Source organism: Varroa jacobsoni, unplaced genomic scaffold (genome assembly GCF_002532875.2).
Source record: "Varroa jacobsoni isolate VJ856 unplaced genomic scaffold, vjacob_1.0 scaffold_1386, whole genome shotgun sequence".
NCBI lineage: Eukaryota > Metazoa > Arthropoda > Arachnida > Mesostigmata > Varroidae > Varroa > Varroa jacobsoni.
Genome location: NW_019214288.1, coordinates 1 through 24,063, shown reverse-complemented (window position 1 = coordinate 24,063; position 24,063 = coordinate 1). Strand labels below are relative to the sequence as shown.

General features: G+C 38.3%; 1 protein-coding gene and 1 long non-coding RNA gene across 2 annotated transcripts; one reads left to right on the top strand and one right to left on the bottom strand.

Annotated features, from left to right (window-relative positions):
* Positions 1-6,051: 6,051 nt before the first annotated feature.
* LOC111269453 (bcl-2-related ovarian killer protein homolog B) lies at positions 6,052-20,713 on the bottom strand. The gene is made up of 4 exons (XM_022849060.2): positions 20,646-20,713; positions 13,179-13,340; positions 12,606-12,701; positions 6,052-7,432 (listed from the first exon to the last, which is right to left on the bottom strand). The coding sequence occupies exons 1-4, from the start codon at positions 20,667-20,669 to the stop codon at positions 7,313-7,315; spliced, it is 402 nt and encodes a 133-aa protein (XP_022704795.1). The 5' UTR covers positions 20,670-20,713; the 3' UTR covers positions 6,052-7,312.
* Positions 20,714-20,851: 138 nt separating this feature from the next.
* On the top strand, positions 20,852-23,515 carry LOC111269454 (uncharacterized). The gene is made up of 2 exons (XR_002685779.2): positions 20,852-21,215; positions 21,515-23,515. It is a non-coding gene; the product is annotated as an uncharacterized LOC111269454 (long non-coding RNA).
* The last annotated feature ends 548 nt before the right edge of the window (positions 23,516-24,063 follow it).

The window sequence follows — 24,063 nt, the reverse complement described above, 5'->3', positions numbered from 1 at the left end:
CTTGAAAGTGTTTTCATTTAACACATTTTTATTGAAAAGTGTGTGCAAGACAATACTCATGTGTCATATGATCGTATACAAAGAGGGTACTGTTACATTTAGCTGTTCGAGACTACATATGTGATGTTATCTTAGAGACAGATGTATATATGTTATTTGAAAAACACACTTTATTTTTAAGTTATTTCACTTCGTATATACAATATTCTCAAAAGGAAAGGAGCAAAACGTCCACCACTACTACATCAGATTTAATAGGGGACCATCTACCCACCACGTTAGTGTTGACTAAACACTTGTAGAATAGTTAGGTTGGCTGCAAGAATAATTCGCTATTTCCTTTCCAGGTCAGAGGACGCCGCGAACAACTATTTCATTATCCCAGTGAAAACAGTGCTTAACTTTTAAACTAAGGATAAGCGCGCTGGTAGCATCTAGTGATTATTGGCTCGTCAAAAACGATAGATGGATGCTTTTAAAAGGTATGACGAGAAGGCAGTACGTTAAGCTCGTAGTAAATAAAGGATAAACATTTTGAATACATAATTTCGATACAAAAAAAGGTTTACTACAGGTTCGCCGATCTAGTATCGTTGTCATAGAATGCCGTTATTGCAGCGTAAAATTATTTTAAACAAGTCACCTAGACCTTCAATAAGTTGTGTCAGTATTAAAAATGATACTATTGATTGCTTTATCCCAATCTACTCGCTTTTTTAGGATGTTTCAGGGGCTAGTGTGAAACATTTTCTGCATCAGATTTGTTGTTCAACGTTGCTGCGCATCAGGTCCAGTGCTATGTAGGGTTCTTACTAGGGATCTGATATTGCTTGTTACGTATGGACATTTTCAACTAGTATTATACGAGCTGCATGGAATTGTCAATATGTAAATGAGATGGTACGTATATACTTAAATTTACTTTATCCAGTGTTTTTCAGACCCCATTCATATTTCCACTGTAGATTGCGAAACAGATACTACCGAAGCCGTAATGAACGACCCTTCACCTAAAATCAAAGACTGTGAGCTTAAATGATGCTACATGCTATTGAAGGTCTCATATCACGGAAGATACGAGCCTAAAAGAATAATAACTAGCAGTAACCATTATCTGTATCTCGCAAAATTTTATTCGTCGTCCTGTTATGTTGGGAATGATTTAAAGTCTATATGACAAACAGCAAGGTTAGATACTGTAGTGTGGCAACGGGAACGCTTAATCATATAATAATACGACATATATGTAATAATGACAGTGGCGAATATTTAGGGCGAAACAATGTTTACTCAAATTTTGTTTCATTATAATATTTGCCAATTTAGTGGTTGAGCAAGGAAGCACATCAATGGATGTATGTAACATATACTATGATCTTAAATACATGGAAGGACAAGGCGATGGGGAATACGGTTCAAATAATATTATGTAATTCCTTTACTAAGAATAAGAATCGAATCTAGCTTTTGGTACTTGCAATATATGTGTTACTGAGTATAAAGTTAGAATAGGCCAGGTCTACGATTATCCGGTACTCAGTTCAACAATGATGCATTATTTTTCGAAAACGCAGTAAATTATTGTTGATATTGCGCACTAATGATGAGAATAGAAACTAACAGACTTCCAATATTTGCAGGTGGTAATAAAAGTTCAGCTAGTTTCTACGTCAGATACTTTCTCAAGTTATTTCATCGAAAAGAACGAGAAACACGACCGTTGGCTTCGGTGAATTAGGGCGAAAACGTCGAATGAATTAGACGGTCAAGCTTTGTTCTGCATCTTACAAACAATATTTAAAATATCTACAGATACTTCATGATTGATTAAAATAAATGTTGAAAGTTTAGTTTTGTCTTTAAGCGAAAAAAAATATGACTTTAATTCCTTAAACAGGCTTTAAGGATTAAGATTAAGTATATGTTGTTAGGTTAATGCACAGAGTTAATATTAAGATCCTTTGACATATATTTCAGAAGAAGAACTTTCTTGCCCAGAATGTAATTATCGGTCACCTTTCCGCAGCAATATGACTCGTCATTACCGGGTTAAGCATTTGGGGAACATAGGGCCTTGTCGGCGTGGTCGGCCAACCCGCCTAGAAAGTCAGATGTCCTCGTTTAGTCCACGCATAGCTCGAAATAGAACTATCGGGCAGCAACCGATCCAAACAACGAGCTGCTCGAGGTTGGTATCTTCATCAAATCGCACAGTAATGCCGGCTTCCCATTTTCCACCAAATCTCGCCTATTCGATCCATGACCAGGATCAGTGCGTTCTGTGCGGATATCAAACGGGGATCCGATCGAATCTTTATCGTCACTATCGGCTTGTACATAAAGCCGAGAATCGTGAAGACATTATCCGAATCGTGGAGTCAGCTAAAGCGATGCCAATGTCCGACCAATATGACAAGCATACGGCTAGCAACGAGAAAAGTCAACGAAGCTGTGAGATCTCATCCTTGGTAGCCGATGAACGACAAAATATGGTTTTAATTTCGCAGACAGGTCATCATGGGGATTTACAAGAATTACCTGAAGATATATTAGAAAGTTTTGAAGAATTTGATCGTCACAGTGAACAGTCAGCCGTAAAGATAAAGGTAGAGACGGCTTGCACCTTTGCAGAGCTTAGGAATCATGACGCATAGTGTTTGCTTTTCAAATAATTGCCTAAGAACGATGAATACAAACTGATTTTTATATTTCTGTGCACAAAGCTGGTTGTATTATGAGCCTTCCGAGTACACTTAAATTATAAGAAAAGTACTCAACTTTCTTACGTATCGGGAACATTTTTAGAATTAAAAAAATATTCGACTTTTAATAGAACTGTCATAATTTGATTAGCTAAATTAATTTTCTGCTATATCTAGTTCGATTAGTCTCTAGTTTAGAGATCGGTTACCTTTTCAACACAGTTTTGCAGAGTCGTGCGAATAAATTGTAGTTAAGTTTACCGGCATTATCATATTTTTAACTAAAAATTCAATTGAAATGATCACATTATACACATAAGAAAATGCCCACAAATAACGACTCAAAAGCACACAACATCAATAGTTGATTTCAAAAAGAAAAAGTGGCCAGGAAATAACCTAACTGCATGATCGATACATATTAGACTAAAACGACAAAGAACATGTTTGACTCGGAAGCTCGAGTCAGCCTGGAGTATGCGCAGCCCATCAAACATTGTTGTTCGACAAGATATTAATTGACTAAGATAGAAATTAGTAGGTTATTAAGCAAATTTGCTACACACCATATGTGCGTAGAGCTTGCATTGATAACGTGGGGCGAAAATGTCGTGCTTAAAGATCGAATAAAGCTATCGCATAATTGTACCATTTCAGTCGTCTTTTTAGCTTTTCTGCAAAGGGCAAGAGACGGCGAATTTTGTATATTATTAATACGTTTTATTTTTAGGCCAATATCTATTATGTGGGGTGTCGATTGACACTCTGGATCGATGGAACATGCCCAAAATAAGGTAGAAACTATACATTTTAAATTTTCTGTGTACATAAATAAATATAATAAATAAATAAAAATATACCCTTCGTTTGACTAAGCTTTGTAAGCAAGAGCATTGGTGGTAACATCAAACGTTTGAGAACGTCAAGTTTATTGACTCTTTCGTTTGTTAAGTTTTTTTTGTATAATAGTTGTAAACGTCTGACTGAACGGAACGACAAATAAAAAAGACTGACTTTCGTGTGAATATTCGGATATAACTTGTTTTATATAGAATTAACTTAATTAATAGGAGTATACATATAATTATGTTAAATGGCTACTCTTTCATTAATGTGTCGTCTTCTGCAAATATTCACAGAACTAGCCAGGAAACCAATTAAATTACATGTAGCTATTTGTATTAAAGCGTTTCGTTCTTCTTAAAGCAGCTGTTGATAAAATTTTTGAAGAATTATTTCCAAGGTCAATTTTCAATTCTCTAGGATTTCTAGTTACCAAAATAGTCTTAGATTTGAAATTTGTTCATCTGTTTTATATAAACATAATGTTCGCTAGTAAGGCGTACTATTCTATTTTTTTTTATATGCTGTTTAACCATAGTGACAGAAAATTCACAAATAAGAAGTTTTAAAGATTGTTATTTAGGGAGGCGAGCAATTATACCTTTGAAAGGTGTAGAGAATTTACGACGAAAACTAGTAGAAACGTGAAGCTGAAGCAGAATATTTATGTTGTTCCAGTTCTAATTTTCGGTGGACGTGCCCATCGTTGCGGTTCTGCACGATCTTTGTGATCTGTGTAAAAGACTTCACTTTTTATAATTTTTTTTAAAGCTCAAACTGCATGGCAACGTACGTATGTCAAAGTAGAGTTTAATTGACACAACGATGAGGAAGAACTTTTCCCGTCTGCTTCGAGCCGCCATAGTCTTCACATATGGTTATGAATAGTTACTACGACTCACTCTTTTTTATAAAGAATATTTATTAGATTTCTGTGAAAATCGCTCGGGCAAGGTGAAGATTATCTTAAACTTGAGTAGAAATAAAATCTAAAATAAGACTCGAAAGCAACCACTCCAACGGCTAGTTCATTCGGTTCATCTTCATCTGAGAAATAAGTAATTCGGTCTGGGTGTTTAAAGAAGACTTAACGGAGTAGCTCCATATGTACTGATTTGGTCCATATACCAGCGTGTCTTAGTCAGTGCGTTTGGCGAAAACTTTATAAGAACAACGTGATAATTCAGTGCCCGAGATAGTTTTCCTGTTCACGCTATAGCAAAATGCTATATGAGAAACCAAATTATTTTCTGTACCAAATACGGGACCTTCAGTATTTTTTATTCTCGTTTTGGCTGACAGCGAAGTACGACATCATGGCGGTGCATTAATCATGTTTTTTTTTGGTCGCAAGATATTTTCTCAAGTAGTTAACACCAAAATAGAAAATCTAAATATCTAAACAAATTTACTTACGACAGAATCCTTTCCGCAAAATGTTCTTGATCCGAATGGCTTCAAAACATGGAGCCAAATAGATATAAACACACTTTTCATAATCGACATGGGGATTGAATGATAGATACAACACGATAAGCTACATCTAATTTATACGATTAGTGCTCTAGCAATCAGCTTGCAGCATAATTATTTACGATCGGCCACTCCTCAGATCTGAAGCTTCATCTTTTGGGAACTGCGCTACATGTTTGTGAGCTACATAATGAATTCATTTCTCCCGACTCAAATCAATCGGCGTTACTACGTCACCATTGTATTTAATCTGCTTACATTACCACCAGATGGATCGGTTACCATACCGCGGCTGCTTATTATCACTCTCTAACCGAAGTAACCTATCGATGCATGTTTTAAGGAGTACGCAACATGGAGCTCTATACAATTTTTTGGCAATATTTTCGAGCAATGTGAGCCATCACAGCAAGCTTGCGCGTTATACGGAACACATATAAATCAAATTTATTATCATATCGTTACATGACGTTTTGCCGCACGTAAATATTATGCAATTTGTGTGAATATAACAGGTCATTTATAGTAGTCTTTACACTTCCGTCTAGAGGGCTTGCGCAATGGGAGCGTTTTCCGCCACTTTGTCTCCCATGCGTAAACTCCAACTTAAAACACTGTTCCTTGCGGGATACTCACAGCTGTTTCCTGTAATTCTTATAACTCCACATCTATTCACAAGTCTGTCACTTTCTAGAATCGTAATAAAACTGTCCGCGAGGACTGTTGCAACTTGAACTGACAGGGTAGTTAGGGTTTCCGAAGAACCTTGAAGGTTTGGATTAGTTTGTTCTGTGTTTCTTTGAAGTCCGTAAAACTGAAGTAGCACGCCTCCCTCTCATCATTTTGTGTGGACACGCCTGGCTGACTACAGCGGTGTAACTCAAACTCTTTGTAGATCTGTGAAACGATTGTGTCTGAATGAATATCCAAAGTCAAATTGATCCAACAAGGTTAAGGGCGAAAAATATAGACTATAGAGCTGCCGACGCAGGCATCCAACTCGATGAATAGATCTGAATAAAGACTTGCAGAATCGTTTAATGAACCAATATTTATTTCATTGAATATTGATTGAATTCATCTACCTAACATGTTTAATGCCTGTCTTTTGCTACAAGCAGCTGAGACTCATAAGGAAACCGTCTATTTAGTAGACAATTATTAGGTTATGCGTCCCGTTGGACTGGAAAACTTTAACTGGATAAATATAATACGCTAAAGCCGTGATTTCTTAGGAACCGTTGTTATGTTACATCCGATTCTCCATACGACATCATATAACGCTCATCCATCTTATTCTGTTGTATTTATGGCATGCTTATCCATGTATGCACACCCGTGTTATATATTAATTAACTGTCAAATAATACACTTATTTTTTGTTATATCATGCAGTCAATAGAATAATCGTTAGCTGAAACATTCTCCACACTTAGTAGCCAAATTCATTTGAAAATTTGCCGCCATTAACGGCTGACGTAATTATAATCGCTTGCATTCAGCTATCAATTGCGACGTGCTGAAACTACAGGGGACTAACAAGCTCACTGTCAAACTCGATTCACTGTCATATTATTCATAAACCACCACCATAAAGAACAAACATTTCAAGTTTTCTTTTTCCGATTCAGCTAAAAATATTCAGAAGCACATTAATTTCCCGCTAAACATAGGCGATTTTTAATAGTCTAAAATAGGTATATGGAAATTTATCGAAGTGCTTGAGAAAGGCCTCCACATAACTTTGCACCTATTAGCAAGCGCATAGGGACTTGATAGAATACTTTATTATAACCTTGCTAATTAGCTTAATAATATAATTAGATGATTGTATGAGATTATTTTTATTACCACCACAAGTTGCATGAAAAGGGAAATCAGGCCGAAAGATTTTACGCTCCATGTACGCTACGGATCGCCGTACGGTACGCGTTAGTATTTCCTGTTCTAGAAGCCTCCTTTTTTTACTCACTCTCCACTGCTTGCGCCCTAGTATTCTGGCACCAGTATGACTTCCCTCCAACCTCAGACGATTTCGATACAATTCCCCGTAATAAACTGGTGATTACGCAAGTGTCAACACGCAGCTTTTTACGCCTGCTTTTATAGGCGCCCACATTGGACGGCTGATGGTGCACAACATGCAGTCATCACAGATACTGCCGTCACTCACTTAATTGTCTGTTAGCATTTCTACAAATTCAATGATTCGTTCTTTTTTTTTTGCTTTCTCTCATTATCACGTATATCTTTTACTTTTGTTCAATGTTCCTCCAATGATTACTGGACCTCGTTCATCGCAGGATAATTTGCTTCAAGGCGATAAGGACCAGTATGACGAGTATGCACATCAGACCGACCTCGAGAAGACGAGAACGAGTGCTTTCCGTTTTAAAGCGGCTGATTAACGCGGTCTGAAAAGATAGAGTCAAATATTTTTTAAATCGTTATGGATGCGAAACGTTCAGCAATAGACACAATTGTTGAACACAATAGTCCGTCATAAATGTAATGCAAATGTAAAAATGTATAATCTAAATATTATCTTGCGTTTTTGTCAAATCAGTTGGTATTCCTCATGAGTAACGGGCTTCTCTTTCCCCATTTTTGGATCTCAAACTGGTACCGAACACAATAAATTGAGGGTTAAAATTATACTGGTTTTGCCTAAAGTTTACGGAATTGGAAAACGTCAACTTAAATAAACATCAACCCCATTGCCGCGTCGTATATCTTTTAATTAGATGCAGATCAATATTGTGAAACAATAGAACAACATCGTATTAACCGAAAATGGAGGTCCACTGCAAGAACGAATAAGGCCTTCAGATAGAGATGTGCTTACTTAGATAGGTAATCATCAAAAAAAGCAAAAGAAAGGTGCGCTTCAAAAATCGACGCTTCTGTTGCTCACGGTGGCTTAAGGCACAAGCTTTAGCAGGGGTTCGAATATGGTGTGTCCCGCCGCACAGAGCTAGATAAGCAAACCCATAAATGATTAGCCGTGATTTAAAGTCCATGAGTCTTATCTGTTTTCTCGATTAACACGTGTAAAATATTCTGAGGCATAAAACAAATAATCGGTAAATAAAAAATGCTTTAGTTTTTTGGGTCATTTCAAATCTTACATATTTTAAAGCACAGAATGTAGATTCTTATTAATGTTAATATAATGCCGTGAATGTTAAAATAAAAATTTAAGATCACTGAAAAACTTGTATACACCTCATTGATAATCGGTCTGAGCAGAAGTGACACTTGTTGAGGGTAAATATAAAAGGCAAACAGCCGATGGTAATTCCGAATAACTTCAGAAGACTTTAGAGATACTCCTGGGCAACCTTCCCATTCAAATGAAGTGGATGTAAAGCTATCTAGAGTAGGCTAAAAATATCTGGGACGGAAGCTAAGTCAAGTAAGCCTAGAGTAAGTCGGCCGATAGACAGCGAATGACTGAAGATGTGCATCAAGCTCGAATAGTTCATGTCTTCGAAAGGTACGTTTAAGCGCACATAGTAAACCTATGTGACTTCTAGTCGCATAGATATTGTAAGGCTCTATATCTGAAAGTATAGTGTCACAGATGATCAGGTTAGGCAGAATAAAAACAAGACAAGGCTCTTCCCAAGACGGGAGGTAGGCTACACTAAGTGTTGATCTATAGATGAATTAAAATGATAGATGGGGTACATTTTATCCAATGCAATCCTCCAACAGCTAGTTTAGCAACACTATGGGCCTTACGAATAAAAAAATAATACTTCACTTTTACTTGACGTGGTTGTTTTACGTGACTATTACGATATATTTATTGTCTTTATTTTCGCTATTTAAGTCTATATAGAAGAAATTAGAACTATTCCGGTGGCTGGCTGATTACGGCATCGCTGACGGCAGTATTCCCATCAGGATTCGTCGAAGCCACGAATGTTTTCAGGACAGAGTAGGTCCCTCAGCCACGAAAACGATCAGAATTCTGTTTCAGCGAACGGAAGTAATTATTGAATTACCAATGATACCACAATTGGGGGTTTACGGAATTATACCCCGGTTTAAAGGGGCAAATGGGGATGTTGAACAAAACTTGATCACGGATGACCTCCTAGAAGTTCTCATCCTATTACAGTCCTGCTTTCATGAAGAACACCTACTGAGGATGGCAGAGTTTTCTAAACATAAGTGTAGATTCCTGACGCACTTCTCTATTCTCTTAGAAATCCTTGAATGGAGCCGTAAATTAATCAGCGGACGTGATATGAGTTGTGTATTTGGCGAGCCGTCGTTACTGCCAAAGCTAAATGAAATGATAAATGAGTCGAATATGGATGTCTTATTTCTCATAAACGGTGGACTTCTATGAGGTGCCACATTGACATTTTGCTATCAACGCATTTCAGATTCTGTAATCACTATTGGCCTGTAAAATAATAAATCTTTTCGGAATGAAAAGTATAGTAATTACTATCGAAGCAAACTAACACGCGGACAAAATGGTTTTCATTTTCCGTTCAAAGAGAATCCAACACAACGCTTATGAAGCAATGATGCGACTTAAAAGGCATTTGCTAAGAGATTCTGACTATAAATTTCCATCGAATCAGCTAATATGTTCTGAGAATATAAATAAAAAAAATCTTCGAGACCGTGTCTGCTTCTTGAGGTGATTCGGCTACCAGACTTACGCCGTTCTTCTCGTCGATGCTCGTGGTCTTACCGTGTACTGACGTAGCAAGACGCAACGGCAAAAAACCCCGTCTTACAATGGACTGAACTTCGAAAAGCCAGTATTTTCTATAAGAACGAATGTTTCGCAGCCTGTTGAAGACGATCATTAATATATCGCTCAGTCATCGTGCACAGTGCAATACTACATGTTGCGTAGTGCTAGCGGAGATATAGGTTTTGTACAGTTGCCGATTTGTCTTGAGTTTGTCAGAGTTGATTTTGATTTGCTACACGTGTATTACCTATATGTATGTACAACGATTGGCGCCAGGGCAATGCGGGTCAATCGCAATCCGTATTCAGATGATGGGCTATTTGAGTAAAATCCTTTTTTCTGTCTCCTTATACAGTGCGATGTATTTGGCTTATTACTACATATATTTTGGCCAGCAGGACTATGTGCAGGATCTACAAAGGAACTTGCGTTGCAGACCTAGTGCTCTGCCTAACAGTCTCTTACTGGATGATTGTCCTGCCGATAGACAAGAGGCTGTCGATCATCGTTGCGACCATATTGCCTTTTCTAAATCAGACCATGCTTCATGTATTATGAGATTGGAAGTGCGTCAGATTAACGCGTTGATAACATTGGCAAAAGCAAGGCGTCGAAAATTTTTTAATTATTACCTTCGAACGCTTGTCAGAAACGATAACTATTACATTCGATGGAGCACAGAACATTTAAGTATGCGCCACGCATTGAATTTCCTGCCTTTGGAGCGTACTAAAAGCACTGTTTAGATAAATTATCCCGTCATTAAATATCTTGAATTAACCGCATCCGAACTTGAAGATTTCGTCAGGTATACGAAATGATTATAATTTCATGTTCCATTAATATTTACTCCGCACTTAGCCCGCCAAGCGAACATTATAAATAAGAATGCAGTCAGCTGGGTCTAACTACCAACAATAAAACTTAACTACCTATAACGTACAAACGTGACTAGACTATGTTATTGCGAAAAGTTTGCACAATTTAAGTTCGGATGTTCTAATTGAGACTCTTTTTTTTATGAATATTAAGGTCTATTGCTTGACCCACCATGTTAGGCAGAATTGAAATCAGACATATAAAAGGTAAAACTATGTTTATTTTCTTTTGCCATGAAACGCACCTTCGCGAATCTCGAGTAGTTTCTTGCTAAGTCTCGCTTATCTTGGCAATGGAAGAGGCGTTCTGCATCGCTTTCTAACGACAACACTTATCAGCATCACGATACATATCCATCTCATTAACGCGTTAGTTTATGGTCTTAAAAAAACAACCGCAGTCCTTTTCTGAGACAGACAAATACTTTCTCTAAGATACCAGATCAAACGTGTACGGGATTTTTACAGGTAGTCAAAGGTAATCTAAAAGTTATTACAGGCAATGTGCTCCGAAAGGTAGCCTACTTCTACAATATGCGAGACTCTTCTTGTTGGGTTTCATTAAAGTTGTAGTGTTTACATATGGTTTAGAAGTGTCAACACCTCTCGCAGATAGCACGTATTTCTTTATAAAGATAATGTTTAGTATCGGAACCCAACTGCTTTTGAACGTACTGTATAAATAGGTTTTCCAGCCCGTATATGACTCATGACTTACTTAGCAGGTTGTACACAATCGATTTTCACAAAAATATTCTTGCTACCATAGATTACGCAGGGAATGTATTCCATAGTCATAGAATTTCTGATTTCGGGGCCTTGAAAAGTAAGGATGTGGCTTTTTCGTTGAAGTTCATTGTATTAGACACTTATTTGTCAAGTGAATAACGTAAACGGAATGACTATTCCCATCGCGTCTGTGTACTAATGTCCTAGATCGTCTTTGCGGATGTGTGCTTAGGCGTTGCGCTGCTGAAGGAGAAAGCTTTTTTTTTTTTATTGGCGACTGCTTTAGTGTAGAGCCAAAAATTGACAATTGACGCTTTCTGTGTTGGGTTTTTGTTTTAATCGTTCCTATTACTGTCCATTGATTGATGATTAACTAGCGTATTTCTCGTCATCTGTGATGATCCGGCTGAAGAAGCCACATCGGGAGCAGCGAATAGCAAACGCCAACAAACGCACTCATGTACTAAACAGTCAACGAAGAAGAAATTCACTTTACAACTTCCGACATTTTTTTCTATAGATAGCAAGAAGTTTCAGATAAGATTTTGATATAATGTCAATTTTCAATCTATAGCAGCAGCACTAATCGCCGAGTTTCCATTCTTACAAAATAAGAAGGGCTGTCGCGGGCGAGAAACATATTTAAGGCCAAAGACGCATCCCTGCACAAAACTTTCTAAACCTAAATTCCATTATTTTAATTGATGCGGTCGTGCACAAGTTTGCCCCGCGGAGTCTCCAAGCTTAGATACAGATTGCACAAGCTTACGTGTAACAGAAATTAATGTCGCATGCCCACAGAATTTTTTTTGCTGAAACGACCTTGCCGATAAAAAAATGAATCAGTTGAAATCGCTACCGACTTCTCAGTGAGGATGAAGTAAAAGTCGTCAAAAATGTTCTGATACCTGCAAGTGCAGTTAACGCGTGGCTGCCTCATTTCATAGAAAATGTTTTGGTTTCAATAAATGTCGCTTAAATATTTTTCACGCCGATCGGAAGGGCCGTATTTCCTTTTATAGCCTGTTAGATAAATCGCTGTATTTATCTTATTTACCAGACGCACATTTGAATACGAGGGCTACACCCTATTCAAAAACAACGCGTTTTTTGGTTAAGCTTATATTAAGAATATAGGCATAAACAGCACATAACGATTTTCGACTAATGATTTTTTTCCTAATATTCGTTTTTATAAGATAATCACGTACGTTCAAGTCGAAGTACATTAGGGTACTTGACATACAGTTTGATACGTACCCAGCCGCCCTGTTGGGCAATCCACTGCGCAAGGTCTCGCTCCACAAATAACGCGAGCGAGTTAACAATGGTCATTATATATTCAGGGTGGCCCAACTGGAAGGATGTAGAAGATTACCATCATTAACACAATAAAATATTGAGCAAGAGGTAAAAACATCCACGTTCACCTACCTCCTTTGAGGATAAATACTTCCGTAAATAATGAACTTCAACCAATTTCATATAACTAATATTTATTGATTAATACTGGGTATTCAGTAAATATACACCATATATATTACAACAGAACGAAAATTTCTCAAATTGGGAAATGTATTATATCGATATGTTTGAGACCTACTATGGAAACAGGCCCATATCTAATGTGGCGCTTCAAAAAAATGTTGGCTGTGTATTCGTTGTGTAGCAGTTATTGTAAGTCTGAAAAAGTAAGTCCTGCCTATTAAACATTACTAGCATCCATCGACGAGTGGCGGAATGATATATAATAGTCAATGTTTTATGCAACACATGTACCTAAGAGGTGCGCGTCAGAAGCCTGAAGGCCATTTCGCGAATAGAGGAACGTACCTTGACGCAGTCGATGGCTAATCCGCCCGACAGTGAATAAAGCGCTGCTACTCGTCCCCAGGAGATGTCGTTTCGAAAAAGTTCCCTTGCCACGCACTCAAATACAGTCTGCACGGCCGACTCTGATGGAAGAGAATGTACACCGATGTTGCCCACAACCGTCTGTCGTTAGCGTGTCGATAGCGATGGCAGCGTCAGTGTGTTATTGTTGTTGTTGGAGTTTGTTGGCAGGACAAAATGGCGACCGTAACGATACCATTGAGGTTGAGGCGCGTTTTAGACAGCCCGTCATAACGGCGCGTCGTTTCCGACGACATTCGATAGAAGCGTTAAGCAAACGTTGCTTGTACGTACGCATCGTATTTGGTTAAGAGCGCACCATATGCGCGTTTACATTTCGCGAAATATACCCGATAGCGACATAGCAATCAAGCAAAGTATAGCAGGCGAGGCAGCAGAAAAGATCGCCGAAAAGGCCCTTGATCAAGGCACGGGTAAAATTGGAACATCGATGTTGTGGTCATGGTGATGGTGTTTTATATGCGTTACAATATCGACATCGGTACGATGGTGCGCCATAACAGCAGATCCGATGAAACGAGGTCAAGACAGATTTGAAAGCGAAAAGTGGAATGCGTATGTTAGTAAGAGTTCCTTTAGCATATATACACGCAGGGCCTACATCTTTACGTATCACTTTTACACATCATAAGTGAAAATAATATGCAGGGAATCTTTAGAGGCAGTTTTTAATAGAGTCGATAAGGTCATCTCACAAATTTAACTAAATCGAGTGTTTCGTTGAAGAATTTTTAGTATTACAAAAATTTTTGACTGACTGCTAAAAAAGATTTCATAACTTTTTTTTTAATGCGGGGAGTATAGTTTATTTCATACGACACATGCAAACCGACATGTGAGGAGTTCAAGATTTTCCACCTAGAAGACGAATTTGATAAAAGCAGCTAGAATTCGAGCGTTAAACCTCATTTGGTGTATCACTAAGTGTCACTCAGAATGGCTGAGTTTACATATCGGAATGGGTCTGTTGTCTCCATCGTGTACCATGGGTTTGAAAGACTCCTGCCAACAAAATCGCAAGCTATGCCTTGTTACAACTTGCGAAAAAAAGACACGATATGTTCAAGTGATAGTTGGCCATCCCACAATTGAACTGAAATCGTATTAAAAATGTCTCGAGTTTTACATCCTGTACTTAAGTCGTTAGATGTTGCTTCAAACGGCTGATCGTTTGTACGAACCGAGATGTGCCCACGCCCAGATTCCAACCTAAACAATCGCATAATCATAAATTTAGTAGATAAACAGCTACCGTTGCATCATCATGAGGACGTCGGCAAATTGCGTTATTAGAAAAGATCCAGGTTAGTTTGCAAGTTTTTAATGAAAAATAATTACAGTCAAAATTGGAGCCCGATCAAACACTTAAAGTTAATTGCAAGAAGTATCTAGCTGTCAAATGTCACAGTGGAATTATTATTATGCTAGTAATCACATTATAAATATATCGCTGTAGGCCTGGAAAAGCACTCGTGCATATACCGTCCTGTTCAATATTCACATATTTCCTGGTCGGCTTGTATAAAGTAATAGTCGTTGTCAAACAACGAGGCCTACTATAGTCTTCCTTTCAAAGTCATCACTGGCAATAATACACAAATGCGGAAAACCAGTTTGAAGAGAGCTGCCGATGGTCACTCAGGAAAACTTCTACGATAGCCAAGTGTAGCATCTTTGCACCGCAAAACGAAACAAATTGCCTATCGAGGCGCTGTGGCCTTATTTACTTTAGCGACTCATCAAATCTCGTTTACTGCTTTCCGCTGTTTTTTTTTATCCGTTGGAAAGTATAGTTTTTCAAGAGATTTTTTTGACGATTCCGTAAAAACTTCACATCTTGACAACCTTTAGCCTATATCATTTCATATCGTTCATTCCTTGTTTAGAAACCAAAGGAAATAATGATTATTTCGCGAAGGCTCATTTGTCTCCTTGCTGTTACATAGACGACAGTGTAAGGTACTATAAAGTGGCTGTTACTGAGGGGATTTTTATTTTGGATCATGAATATTCAAGCAGCCTGTAGTTTCCATAAAAAGCAGTTCCGAACTTAAAGCATGAGTGATCACATAATTGGGCTACATCTGAGAACAAAAAAGCTGTGTCAGCTTCTGTTGACTATGACTGACGATCCTTTCTGAGTTTCTAGCAATTCTGTTAGCTTCTCTACGGTACAGAAAGTGAACCGATTCGCCCATGTTGATTAAGCCGTCCGCCAGCAGGAAGCCATAGCTAAGAAGGCTAAAACGTTTACAACAGTATCCGTACGCTGCAGTGTCTTCACCTCAGTGCGCCAAAAAGCATATACCCCCTTCGACTAGCTGGGCAACGCTACCATATGTTAACCACGTAATCTTAATTCAGCTTGTTGCCTTCAGCTCACAGGCCCTTGCAGTGTATATATATATATGGAAATCATGCTGTGATACCTATGATATATCGCTCTGCATCAGTTGCTTTCACATATAAACTCCGCAGGACGAACAAATGAGCACTTACTTCACCTTACGACTGAACAATTTTGTTATTATGACCAAGTGAAAATACCTGAATCTTCAATAGAAAGGCTGTTGTATATAGCCATGCTCCGAAGTAAATTCTCAAAAAGCAATCTTAAAGTTACAATGTTTAAGCTTGGCACTATACATAATTTCTACAGTTGTTTGGCCAATCCTGATACAATCACCAAGAAAGCCAATTCAACTAAATAGTAGAGATACAGGGTACGTGGCACGAAGGTAATTTTAGAACGCGCTTCGAGAACAGACATCGAACGTTCTCGCTACGAGCAGCGTCGCTATCGTGTGTGCCTGATATGCCAGGCTTCTCTTTGAACTAAAACGCTGTATGACCGCTCTAGCGTAACTTTGTCACGCAGGCAAAACTTTTTTTTGTCGTTAGCTTTAGGCAAACATACAACAGATTAATTCATTGCGTAGCTCAAGCCAGGGATGTCCACTCGTAATCTGAATAGCTGGGTATATACATATATCGACCGTTCGAACGGTAACCATTCATTTGCAGTCAATGACAATGCAGCCAAATCGCAATATGTGATGCGGAAAGTTTGCAGGGACGGTTAGGAGCCAGTATGTATGTAAAAGTTCTCAGTAGATTGATTTGTGCTTATCGATCTGGATCGCCATTTGCATGAACGCGTCATTAAGTGACTTCAGTAACTTTTAAATAGTCTTCGTTTGGGCAAGATGCAACCTTTACCGATTTCTGTAGGTTAAATGTCTAGTTTCAATGAATTTCACGTTATTTTCTTGTACACATGTTCCTGCATGTTGAATTTTTATAAAGCTCTGAACATCAGTTATTATGTTTGCATTTAAAAAAATTGTACGCTTTAATAACATTGTCCTGTTTCATATACGGCATGGTATAGTGCAAGCTGGCAGGTGTCACAGCAGCGAAAAATTCAAATGCCAATTTATTCAGCAGACTTTGTCCGCCAGATGAAGTATCAATAGAAGGCCATTTGCTGTCTATTCATTAATTCAATGCTCCAAAAAATGTCGAAGCTGCTAATTGTGCCTATAGCAGATGTTACGTACCCGTTAAAACAGATGAAGTTCATTTACATTACCAATTTTACTTTAGTGTTATACAATGCTACAAAAAATCTACAATGCAGCTTTATTAATTTTACTCAACTATACCCTCATAACGACAGAGAAACGTGCGCGTCGACGGGGATAGCCTCACAAAAATTGTTGAGTCTCGTTTATACGAGTTGGCACACTGAACCTAATTACAAGTAAGCACATCTCTATGTGGGCATATGGCGTAGAGTGGCTTACTTAAATCTCAACTTTCTCTTATAAATTGTTTTCAACTTGAATTGTACCTAAACAAAACTAGATATTTTAATAAGATTGTTTACATGGTTATGTTGAGCTAGTGATATATTTATTGACGTTGATCATATCTTAATCTCGGAGCCTAAATAGTTCAACAGTCATTTTCAAGGTATTCCTTCGTTAATTTCCAAATTTCCAAGATAGTAGCCATGTGTCAAGCGATATTCGTAGGTATAGATTTGTTAAAGCGTTACTCAATCGGCTGCACAGAAAAAACCCAGCAAGTACAAGTTTGGACTTATAGCAGGTCAAAACACAAATATCCAAAGGTTCAAAAGGGCTAAGAAGACTACAAGGTGCAAAACGTCTAAATGGCTAAACGTTGGAACTTGTATGGACGATCTAATTGGCAATACTTTCTTTAAAAAAACAGCTGCTCATTTGCGTATAAAAAAATAACCCGCGAGCCATTTTGGTCAGTTTTCAAGTTTTTCAGATTCTCACATTATTCAACACCTTCCTTTAAACATATAGTTCTTGGATATTTCGGAAGTTTCACGAATACTGGTAATTGCGTAGAAAAAAAATTCTAATTTTTGTGAAGGCTAGTAAAACACTGAGAGATAATAAAACAGATAATAAGAGAATAAATAATAATCTTCGTTTAAATTTTTTGATGATGACGCACCGTTTCTCGCTATGCCCGCTAGTTTATTCGTCATATACTTTTCCCCCAGACTTCATAATAGGCTTCCTGAAATCTTTAGCGACCAGTCGAAAAAAAAGTCCGGATTTATGATATTTTACCGCAAACAAAAGGCACCTGTTGTACCGTATTGTCTTTCAGCCTACGCAAATTTACGTGGGCTTCTGGCTGTGAGTTTTAGCTAAGAAATGAATGACTTTATAACTTTTCATTGCGAGCGATGCATATATTAGATAACATGGCTGCGAACGCAGTTCATGTCAGCCGTCTTTCTAAATGACGCCGTTTGAATTCTAGAACGACAGGATTCTGATTGTTCGATCGCCTAGCGGAAATGTCTACGCAGCCGAGGATCTCAATGTAAAACATCTTCCGTTATCCGCAGCCTCCTCATGTATCTCGCAAAAGATAAATATTACAAAGCGAAAAAAAAACCCGCTGACAGTTCCTAAATACCGATGCAATCGAATAGCGCGCAAAAAGATAAAAAGCTCTTCTTTTGTCACAGACCCATTAGGCTAGACAAAAACAATGCAACTGTTGTATAATCTTCCAGTTGTTCTGTTTTAGAAGACGCCCGTGTTTTCTCAGCTATCTTTAGGTAGGCGCTTAATTAAACCAAGCAACTGCGCTGCTAATAAAAAGTTTCTTTAATGAATAAAAGAAAAGTTTATGTCATGTAAATAGCAGCTACACCGGAAGGTACGATAATAACGATCCTACTGTCGATTCTGTCTGAATTCTCTCGCAAAGCGCAATAGTGGCATCAGGTCAGTCGAGCAAAGATAAATTAGCCTAACTTATCTAACTGAAGCGTGGAAGGTTTCTTAGAAAAAAAAGTTAGAAACGCTACCTTTAGGGTAAATTTAACGATTTTAATGAAACAAATAGCAAACTGACTTGATTGCTTCAATTTCTAGAGAGTCACATGCGAAATATTTTATCCTGAATGTAACTTATGCTCAAAGCTGCTCCTAGGATAAAAAATATTGCGCCTTTTGTCAACCCTTCGGCCTCAACAGAAGTGCAAACAGACCTCAATGCGATGAGTGCGACCTTAATTAACTGCTGGTTTAGTGGCAACGTGTTCCTTGGTAAGGCCCACACTGGAGCGGACTCATGGCGAGTGATTCTTCTAGTTTCTTTCGTTAGTCTCATACAACTTCTAATGATCTAATAACAGCTCACAGAGGCAAAATTTCGCAGATGCTTGCTTGTATGTAGGTCGTCGCTACCGCTTTTATCGCAATGGTTAATTAAAATAAAGTATAGTTTAAGCACATAACTCTGCTTTCCGGATATTGGTTGTCCACGTTGTTTTTGCTATCAAGTAAAGGTTACAGAAACAATGTACAAACACAGCAGACTGGCCGCGTGTGTGTGGAGTGCTCGCTGTCTTGTAGTGCATGGAACAACACATACACATCCTATGGCGAATCGAAGGCGTATAGAAAGGCCCGTTTTTTGTGCCTTCTGCAAAATGCCGATGACAATGATAACGCGAGGCCTAACCCAGGAACCTGTATGATCTCAAAAATAAAAAAGCGCTGAGCAAGGATGTTTATTTTTCAAATAAACCTATTTTGCCTACACACTTTCTTGCTTGTGAGGCATCCAGCAAAGCAATACATCTCTCTGAAGCCGAGTATATTCTTAATTCATTTTGATTGTTAGTTTTGTTGTTCGATACCGTCTAGTTGACATAAGTGTAGCAAATAATTAAAAATTTTATATACGTAGTTTGTCTGCAAAACCATACATACGAGACACTGAAAACCGCGATACAATCGTGAAGAGAACATATTACCGTTACAATTACATTACTTGAGTGCCAATAATGTTGATACGTTTTTCGGTGGCATCTTTATACACTAGCTTGCCTAATGAATGTGGTTCCTACACCTATTATTGAAATATAAAAGCATGAAATAAGTAAAAAAAACGGTGAGTGTACAAGAAGTTTCGAGCACATAGCTTCTTCCATCAACGGAGCCGTCTCATAAACTCAAATAGACTAATCACGGGCCAAACAAAAACATCCGATATCACTGTATTGCCGATGGGAGTTTTCAAAAGGAAGAGCTTTTATTTTGTTTTCGTGAAGTTCACTAACTTAGATAGCATCTAAAGACGTGCAGTAAAATGTTCATAACAGAGACTTAGCGATATAGTTATTGGGCGAACGTCTTACTATTGACGAAGCCTTTCTACGATTACGTTAAAAGGTTACTAGCGTATAGTTATACAAAATCGCTTCACTCTATAAATATCTGATAAGAGTGTACAACGGTACAAAATTGAGAAGACCGTGCATATACCCCAACCATGTATATTCATCTGCTTTAACGTAACAGCTGCTGTAGGCACAATTAACCGACCGGTGGTTTTAAGGGTATCGGAAGGTGTAAGGCCGTGAACGGCCTCCTGCTGTTACTTCATCTGCCGGACAACATCCGATCTAGGGATTGAATACTTAAATTATATCATGCCGTATATGAAAGTGAACAATTTCATGTAACCATATAATGCAAACTTAATAATTATTGTCCAGAGTCCTGTAAATATTAATAGCAACTAGATAAACATACCTGCGCGACGATGTTATAAAGTTCTCCAAATACAAAATTCTACTCTACAGGAGTCTACACCCACACTGAAAACAATGAGAAAAGCAAACCATATCCTTTAGCGAAAATGGTAAGCCTTTGCCAAATTCATACGGTTTCCGGGCACATGCACCGTTGCTCACTCACGCGTCGCACTTTATTCAGGGTAAAAACACACACAAATCATCGGACCCGCTTAGTGACGTGTTTATACCAATAGCGATTTTGCGTCAACAAGCGCACAGCGATCTATCGATAGCTCGCTTACCCGCGGTCGGTGCAAATTTTCCATATTAGTTGTTCGCGGGTTCGGCCGTAAAATGGGTTAAATAATACGTTTGTTTACAAACAAAGAAGTGCTAAGCGCGTAGCATGATCGTATGCGGCGGCCGCTGTCAATAGTAATGAGGACGTCACGTCTTAGTAAAACGTGTTACCTTACTAATTACTAGGCGCTATTTTCTATTTCATTTCGTCACATTATTTATTAAATTTCAAAGTATCAATGATACCGTATGAGTTAACAGAAATATTATAATGAATGCAATAGTACGGGGCAGTTATACCCGCTACATCTTAGGCTAGCAGACCACTTCGTCCGTTCGACTAAGGTTTACAGTGTGCTATCAACATGCATTGTAGAAGTTTACGTTGAAATATACAAAAGCGAAGGATGCGCCAAATTCTCAAAGCGGATACGATCAATGTTATAGTTGGTCTTTTCAATTTTCAAAAATAGATAATCTAACGAAAAAAGTAGAATAATACAACAAGATAAATTCATACGGTTGAGCCCGTTTAACCTATTTGCCTTTATAGTTAGGCAAGGCACGGAAAGGTGGGCGTGTTAAATAAACGCGAAAAAGAGTTGTACTCCGGTGCCACGTTGGAATGCAGTTCTAAATTGTAGCCTCATAGTTATATGTTAGCTAACTCTTGCATTTGTCCTCTCTGTGTTGCTTAGAAGTGGGCCTTAATTCAAACAGTTCCAACTGCTAGGTTCCATTTCGATGAGCGGGAATCTAACTTATAAATGGGTTACGCTTTTTAAAAATAAAGCAATGGTTTATTTATTAACAGCGATAGCGATTTTTTTAGTTCTCTTATTTTATTAACTGCTGCTATTCTTGTTTCCAGCCAACTACTGTCGAAAGAAAAGGTCTTCTATGGCAAGCGAATCGTAAGAGCAAAAAAGGTTTCCAGCCTTTTTACGTCAGGTCTTCGATGAACCGTGTCTCGAGAGAGCCTATTCCGTTGATCTGGCTCGTGCTACCACATACGCTAACCATCCGTTCTGTTCTCTCATCCTCTGGCCGGCCACCATTGCCCGCTTCCACAGGCGCCGTTACAGCAGTATTCGCATGCATTTGACGTTGGTGAAGGAGGCTGGAAGGTTGAATAATTGACGCTAGACGCATTGCATTGGTACTTGGCATTGTAGAGGTTTCTAGTGGACGCTTCTATAGTCGCTTCGTCTTGCGGCCATTGCTCTCGTGTGCCGCTAAGCATGCCCCGGTGGAATAGGACATCCACGCCCTGTGCGTGCCACTCACGAGAAAAGTGGAAGATTAACCTGTTGTCCGTTTATACAGTCATAGAGCCAAAACGCTGTGACGCTCTTCAGGTTACACACAGCCATGTCTAGTCACAGGGAACGTACGAGCACTAACAGTAGCTATACGTTTATAGCTGATATGCGGCTGATTCGAGCTCGTCAGAAAAATTTGGCAAACCATGGGTAATCACTAGCCGCAGCAGAAGCGGCGTTTGCCAGTAACGTGAGCGGTAGGCAGCAGTGAATTGTCTAAAAGCAATTTGCTCCACTTACTTGCAATTTGTGGTAGTTATGTCAAGAGTATTATGTTAACATTATAGCAAACGGCACTCTCTCATGATATATCACTATTACATTAACTTCAGCTACTTCACGCCTAATGGCTAAAATTAACCGGGAAAATCTGCGTTGTTGTCTACAACAGCGTGCCATCTAATGGCTTGCGTTCTCTGTCCAATTTACCTTCAAGGTGAACTCTACTAATGAGATGAACCGCTCCGATAGACCCTTGTAGCTGTCTTTTGTATAGAATTTCACGTTCATGCATCAACAGTATAACAGCATTAACATCTCCTTCCGAAAAGGCCCTGTACCGCTATGAAAGAGATATGAAAAATGGTTCATTAACTAGGGGGCAAAAGTATATGTCGGCTAAAGTTCACAAGTATTTTTTTCTAAGATTTCCTTTACCGCTTCTATATATTCAACTCTACACTTTCCGGTTTTACTTCTATAATATGTAAAAAAATTCTCGGAACGTGTTGATTCTTACAAACGAAGCTGCATGTATATTCTTTGTTAGCTAGGGACTCTTGTGGGGAAATAATTGTTGTCTAAATGTATAAACCTTTTATAATAATTTGTAGCTACAATTACTCAAGCGTAACAAAGTTACAGAGCTGAGGCCGCGTGCGACTCTAATTTATGAGAAGGACTCGACATTCAAACTGAGAAAATTGCCTAGAACGAAGAAACCTGAAAGACGACTATTTGCGAAAAAGACTTCTTGTGCCTTCCATCTTAATCCGATTAAGCTGATCCTACCGTAACCTACCTAGAGTACACCGAACCTCCAAACACTGGCTCGCCAAACCTATGTGAAGATTTAGCACACATTTTTATCTGTATAGGAAAATATGCATTTAAAATTAATATCTATGAAATTAGCACAAGTTCCAAACTTTTTGGCTAAGATGCTTCGGTTCTGGCAGAAACATTTGCTACAGTGGTATTTTGCACATGTATGGACAAGTAGGGTCTCGTTATAATAAAAGGGCCTTCGAACATTGGGCCTTGCTAAAATCACACCGCCAATATCAATATTTTTAATTACTATGGGTGATCCCGATCTATTTAAGTGTCGCCATTTAAACCACATTAGTTCGCCGTAGAACAAATTGATTACTCGATGGCTATATTTAAAGAATGAACTTTGTCTGATGGGTCGCATTGTCTCAGCAAGCAAAGGCGAAGTGCCCAGACTTTGACTGTCCCGAACAGGAAGGACCGTGAGCGACGGTCCCGTCACACGTTTCATTAAATTCGTTGATGGATAAATAAAACATACAGTAGCGTATTTTAAATGTGGGTAGTCGTTTTTTATTTTATTTCTAAAAAGGTGCCACGGCATAGGGAACGTTGCATATTTTTCAGAGGGATCTTTTTTTTATATAGCTTACGAATAGTGGCACCAACTTTTATATTTTCATATTATTATATAGAAGCTGAACTAAACGTTCCGGCGAGATTTAACCATATGCGTAACTGAAGAGTTTAAAGCATGTATATCTTGTTGTATATTAGGTTTATCAATAACATTCAGTGTTTTTTTTTGAAACTAACTAAAAATTGTTACCTGTAGCGGGCTTGAACCTTTTCAAAAAACCGATTTTGTTTGCTTTCGTCCTGTACGAGGTATTCAATTGATAACAATCGAAGAATTGACGAAGAGCAGGCGTGTTTGATCTCATCATGTATTTACAAAAATTTTATATATAAATTCGAGTTCCTCGCCCATCGCAAGAGGGTCCTTCTTCAATAGAACGGCTAACGGCTTCTCATCTGGTCCACCACCTACGCTGTCCTTTTCATTGGTGTGTGTTGATACTGAAATTATAGATATTCACAAGAA

Excerpts from the sequence above, each read along its gene's own strand:
- LOC111269453 (XM_022849060.2), bottom strand. The coding sequence starts at position 20,669 with ATGGAAAATTTGCACCGACCGCGG. Across the intron at positions 13,341-20,645 it reads AAAATTTGCACCGACCGCGG|ACGGTTGTGGGCAACATCGG; the intron begins GTAAGCGAGCTA and ends CGCTAACGACAG. Across the intron at positions 12,702-13,178 it reads TAGCCATCGACTGCGTCAAG|TTGGGCCACCCTGAATATAT; the intron begins GTACGTTCCTCT and ends ACATCCTTCCAG.